Genomic DNA, 6,010 nt, shown 5'->3' with positions numbered 1-6,010 from the left:
GAGGAGGAGAGAGGTGTGGTTTATTCATTCACGTTGCAGCAGGCACTATGCTAGCCTGAGGATATGACGATAGACACAATAAATGTGGTTCTTGCCCTCACCGAACTTAAGCCTACTTGAATTACTAATGAGAACTTGGCAAAGTCACCAATGCATGTAAATGCTCCGCCGACTGGAAAAGTTCACGCTAGCAGCAAGTCTTTTATTCAGTGCCTCGAACAGGGCTGTGATTGCAGTTTAGTCTTTGGTTGGCAGTCCTCTTCTTCTTACAGGCTTTTGTCCTCCTATCTGCACAGCAAAGTGGCCTGTGGGATATGGCTGTTTTGTCCTGAAGACACGAGGCTCTGTCACTGCAGCTCCTGCATAGTGATCAAGCCATTATTCCAGAATCCCTGCAGCATGGCAGGGAAGAACCCATGTGATATGAAGTACACACATCAATCAAGAACGTAAAAACGTGCAAGCATGCTATATTTCTCTCCAATCGTCCCTGTCCTTTCTAACGGCGATCATTCAAGGCTGCCAGCAGCATAAAGATATGAAGGATAGAAGAGAGAGAGGAAATAACTAACCTTATTGTTACAATTAAAACTTCCTTGGAACTCACTGAATACGCCCAAAAACACTTAGGAATTATCCTGATTTGAGTCCGCCGAATCATAGTGATCAAGAGCTGTCTTGCTTCCCAGAAATCACAAGCATGGTCTAGCCTAGCACCGTTAACGGCGAGTCAGCGGGATGCGGGCACCTTTCAGAGAAGTGGTTGGCATCCTGCTGAGGACACCTGCTGGGCGCCCCCTGGGGAACGTTATTTGAGCCGAAACGCTTTCATTTCATATACGCATAGGAAGGCCTATCCTGCTGGGGCTTTCCCATCCCTAAGGCAGCTCAGAGTCCGGAGCAGCAGAGCGGTACCTCCCACGCAGCGCCCTCTGCGCACCACTCGCGACGGAGTGCACGCGCGCGCGCGCGCTAACACCTTGAAGGCAGCCTGCGCCGCCTAACGACGTCTCGGTTAACGACGGGCGGCACGTCCACGGTGCTCCCGCGAGACTAGGGCCGCGGCCCGGCTGTGTGCCCGCGTGCACTGCGACGGTCGCACAACCGTGAAGCCGCTCAGCAGCGCTTCCTTGGACATGTCCCCGTCGTCGTTAAACGACCGCGACAGTGCACGGAACAGCGCCTTCCTAGCACTCGGCAAGTGCAAGGCCCGCGGAGCGTCACCTCCCCTTCCGCGGGAGCCCGCAGGCCCGGGTGACCCCGGCCGGGGCCAGCACCGCCCGACGCCCCGGCCGACACACCCGTCGGCCCAGGCCCAGAGGCGGGTGACGGAGCAGGCCCGCACACCGGCAGCGCTCGGAAGCCACGACCACCTCCGCCAGCCGCTCCCGAGCGTCCCCCTTGCCCGCCTCACGTCCCAACTGCCAGCCGGCGGCCAGAGCCCGCCCACCCCTGAAAGGACGTGCCCCAGGGCTGTACTGCCCACCGCGGGATGACGTCATAGACGGCCCCGCCCGCCCTCGAGGGGGCGTACCCAGGCCCAGGGCGGTGCCCGCCGTGCGGCTTCATGGGCGCCCCGCCCACTCGCGAGATGACGCCACACGCCAGACCCGCCCACCCCTGAGAGGGCGTGCCCGGGCCCAGGGCGGTGCCCGCCTGCCCGCTTCAGGGGCGCCCCGCCCACCCGCGCGATGACGTCACATGACAGCCCCCGCCCACCCCTGAGAGGGCGTGCCCGGGCCCAGCGCGGCCCCAACCCGCGCGATGACGTTACCGCCAGCCCCGTGAGAGGACGTGCCTCAGGCCTAGGGCCGTGACCGCTCTCCTCGTGCGATGACGCTACACAGCCACCCCGCCCGCTCCGCGCGAAGACCTCACACGGCAGACCCGCCCATCCCCCCGTTGTGACGCTTCCTTCCACCCCGAGCGGTGACGCTCTGACTAGCCCCGCCCACCTCGCTCCCCAGCACTGTGACGTGGACCAGGCCCAGGGCCGCGCCCGGTCGCGGCACCGGCGCGCGCCCTCCCGTCCGCCCGCGGCACCCTGCCCACGCTGCGTGCTGACGTCGCACGCCGCCCGCGGGCGGAAGGGCGGGCGGGCCGTAGCGGCGGCGCGCACCCCTCAGAGGGGCGCTGGCGCGCGGGCGGAGGCGCTCGGCCGGGCGGACGCGAGCGTTTAGGGTGCGGCGCGATGAGTGGCGCCCCGGACCGGGGCCCAGAGGCCGGCGCTGCCCGGGCCGAACCCCCCGGCCCGGCGCTGAGCGTGGACGTGGCGGGGCTGCTGGCACAGCTGGCGCGCAGCTTCGCGCTGCTGCTGCCGGTGTACGCGCTGGGCTACCTGGGCCTGAGCTTCAGCTGGGTGCTGCTGGCTCTCGGGCTGCTCGTGTGGTGCCGGCGCAGCCGCGGCCTCAAGGCCAGCCGCCTGTGCCGCGCGCTGGCGCTGCTGGAGGACGAGGAGCGCGCCGTGCGCCTGGGGGTGCGCGCCTGCGACCTGCCCGCCTGGGTGAGTGGGCGCCGCGCGGCCCCGCCGCGCCCGGGTCGGGGGTCCCCGCCGCGCGGTCTCTTGTCGCCACCCGCCACCTTGCCCGCGTCGGGTCCTCCCCTTGTCACGGCCCCGATCAGGGGTCCCTACCCCGCCCAAGTCAGGGGTCACCGCCCTCCTGCCCGGGTCGTGGGCCCCACCCGCCACGGCCCCGGTCGGGGGTGCCCGGCTCCGCCCAAGTCAAGAGTTCCCGCCCCCTGCCCGGGTCAGGGGTCCCCACCCGCCACGGCCCCGGTCAGGGGTCCCCGGCTCCGCCCAAGTCAAGAGTTCCCGCCCCCTGCCCGGGTCAGGGGTCCCCACCCGCCACGGTCCCGATCAAGGGTCCCCGACTGCCTCGCCACCACCCCGCCTCCCTGCCCCGACCAGGGGTCCCCGCCCCACCCGGGTCAGGGGTCGGCACCGCCGTCAGTGTACCCTCCCCAGCCTGCCTGTCTTCCCGGGCCGGGCCGCTGTCACCCGGCGCCCCCGCCCAGGTCGGGTCTCCTGACCAGCAGCAGCGTCCCGCGGGCCTCCGCCCGGGCGACGCCGGAGCCGAGTCCTGCCCCTGTCAGCCCCCTGTCTCAGTCAAGCGTCCCCGCCGCCCATCGCAAGCGGGGCCGCCAGGTGAGCGGGGCCGCCAGGTGGGCGCGCCCGTGCGCTGGCGCTGCGGCCGGGCGCCGGTGCCTCCGGAGTGTGCCGAGGGGATGGCGCAGGGGCAGCCGGGCGGGGCTCACGCCGCTCCCGCCCCAGACGGCTCCGGCGTTCCCGGCTGTGCGGCGCGGGCGGAGGGCAGCGAGGGCCCCCGAGGCTTTGCGGAGCGGGATGATTGAGGTCTGTCTCCCGTCTGGCAGTCACGTGTGGGGTCGCGCCCGTCCCCGGAGGGTGCGCTCGAGCCGGGGGCCGGCCGCGCTGCTGCCGTCTTCCTTGCCGCGGGCGGGCCTTGCTCTGACGGAGGCGGACGCGCGCGGAGTGGCTCCCGCGTCTCCTGCTGCCTCCCTGACCCCGAGCTGGTGTCGGTGCCTGGCCGCGGGAAGTCGTGCTCATTTTAGGATGCCGGACGCTCACGTTGGGCTGGGCGTGAACTTGGGTGAAGACGGCCGGCCTGGGTTTCGCGAGGGTCGCCGTCCCGGAGGAGGAAGGGCGTGGAGGAGCCGTCTTGGGAGCATTCGGTCCCCGGCGGGCTGCGGGCGGCCTCGGGAACGGAGCCGGGCGCCCGGACGGAGCCGCGCTCGGAAACGCGGGGGGACCTTCGAGTGCGCCGGTGTCTGCGGCACCGACTTACACGGCGCCGGAAGGCAGCGAGAGCAGGAGGTTCGCTGCCCGAGGAGCGGGCGCAGTCGGGCCGAAATTCGCAGGAATCAGTGATGCTGACTTGCGTGCGACGTTGGCTGTCCAGCAGTTGGTTGATACCAGATTTGCTCATAAAAATCCTTGTGAGCTGCACGCTCTAATAACAAAGTACGTTAAATACAATTGCTACCAGATTGAGGGACAGGACAAATTCTTTGTTTTTTGGGGATTTTTTAGTAGAATAAAAGGGTGATTAGCCAAAGATTTTTTTCTTGGGTTTTTCCTCCGTGTGCCTTAAACTGATGAACCATCAGTTCATCACATAGAGTAAGGAATTTATATTTTCTCCAGAATTTTTCACTTGTCTATTCCGGATTTGTATTTGCTCTCACATCTCACTTTTATGCTTAAACAAGCCTGCCTTAGAAAACTTCTGGAAGGATTCACGCGAAACTTGATGGTGATCGTATCCAAGAAGAGCACTAGGAGTCTGGAGTTTGAGAGCGATTTTTTTAATGTACTTTTGTTATTGTAATAGCCTTGTATTATTTTCGTAATAAAACCAGTGAATTACACTGTCTAGAAGTGTGCTTGTTATTCTGCTGTAGCCAGGGAGCAAATCAATAATAGGAGCCATGCATGAGAAAAGTTAAGCTTTCTGTATTAGTAGTACTTTGATTTTTACTGTACATACTTAGGTTCTTGGGGTTCTGAACTTTCAGCTGGTGTTTTTCTTTAAACGAGATATATTTGTACACGTTTTCATAGTGTGGTTGACAACTGTGATTCATAGCAGGGTAGAAGCATAGGGAAACATGAAGTAATGTGGTACTCACCTCCTAACCCCACTTTTGGATATGTTCACTCACAATTTTTCATCTTTTTATTTAGTGCAGTAAAAATTTATACTGGATTGGAAAATAAAATAATTAAAGAATATTAATACTTTGAGAAAAAAATTTGCTGTTTTGAATGAAGACTATTAGGATATGAAAAATGGTCCTCACTTAACATGTAATACTTCTTTAGGACTTTGGTCCTACAGTTTTAATGTAAATACATTGTTTTTCATTCTTCATTTTTTTTTTCCCCATAAATAGAGAAAAGGCCTAGCAGGTTTGGGTTGATGGAATGAGGGCTGGCTTTTTTGTTGTACCAGTGTTGACCCATATTAATTGTCTACCCCTGTGAAATTAGACTATGGGTGAGGAATATTCTTGAAGAGTTGTTACAGAGATGAATAAGGACAGTTTTCCGCTGCTATTTTTGTTTACTTGAAAACTTAGAACTTGGTAGTTGAAATCTGCCTTTTTCCTGCTTTTACTGCTGCCAGTCAGTGCTGATTCTGTGGCTGCAAATAAGTAGGGACTCAAACCTGTCATATATAGTATCACTCAACTTTTTTGACAGTTGGTCTCTTATTACTCTAATACTTTGTTCTGTACTATACATGTACAACCTTTTCTTTGAGGAGAGCTTTCTTCCCATAGTTCTTCTGGGAAGTTCAAGAGAATTTAACTCTAGCCAAATTTAATATGTGTAGGCTAAGAACCAAATGAACAAAAGAGAAGAAAACACTTTGGTCTCATGTAAAAGAGAGGCAAATATTTCTTTTATTCTTGGTGTTAGTCATTGAGTTATACTTTAATGAAATTTTGTGAAGACTTGTAACAAAATAACTGGTGTAGCTAAATCAGGAACCACCGTTTAGCTATTTTAGACTGTGATTGCAGCTTTAGCAGTTGGATCCTAGAGCAATTATGTACTTTGAGAAAATGTTGGAGTCGTCCTCGTAGCTGTGAAGGGATATGGATGCTGCTGGGGGTTCTTGATTATGCCCACTCTGCTGCCGTACTGTAGTCAGAGAGGAAAAGGACTGAGAGCACTGCCTGGCTCTGTGGTCTAGGATCTAAATGCTTCCTTCAGTTGGACCAGAACGCCCCAAGGTTGCTAGACGTAAAGCGGTAAATATCTGTTTTTTAGTTTAAACTTAAAAAATGAATTTAAATTTAGAATACATGCATCCATCAGCTTATGTGGTCCGGTTTTACTAATACTTCTGTCTCAGTCGAATCTTAGCCTCACGTTACATTCCACCATGGGAGAACATAGAGCTAGGACTGAACTATAAATCATTTAAATAAATACGTGAATTGAAAATGTATGTAATAAACTTATATTATGTTAAGTATATTATGT

General features: G+C 57.5%; 1 protein-coding gene and 1 long non-coding RNA gene across 3 annotated transcripts in view; one reads left to right on the top strand and one right to left on the bottom strand.

Moving 5' to 3' along the window:
* On the bottom strand, positions 1-1,477 carry LOC111773298 (uncharacterized). Its single transcript, XR_002807686.2, has 2 exons — positions 573-1,477; positions 1-359 (listed from the first exon to the last, which is right to left on the bottom strand). It is a non-coding gene; the product is annotated as an uncharacterized lncRNA (long non-coding RNA).
* A 512-nt stretch (positions 1,478-1,989) lies between these two features.
* ESYT2 (extended synaptotagmin 2) overlaps positions 1,990-6,010 on the top strand; it is a 92,103-nt gene continuing 88,082 nt past the window's right edge. The window contains exon 1 of one of the 2 annotated variants that reach the window (XM_023640124.2): positions 1,990-2,503. In XM_023640124.2, coding sequence (XP_023495892.2) covers positions 2,192-2,503 — 312 coding nt within the window. In that variant the 5' untranslated portion in view covers positions 1,990-2,191. The remainder of the gene's footprint in view (positions 2,504-6,010) is intronic. The other variant, XM_070266145.1, reaches the window with a different exon arrangement.

This window comes from Equus caballus, chromosome 4 (genome assembly GCF_041296265.1).
Source record: "Equus caballus isolate H_3958 breed thoroughbred chromosome 4, TB-T2T, whole genome shotgun sequence".
NCBI lineage: Eukaryota > Metazoa > Chordata > Mammalia > Perissodactyla > Equidae > Equus > Equus caballus.
This window is presented reverse-complemented; position numbering and strand designations above follow the sequence as displayed.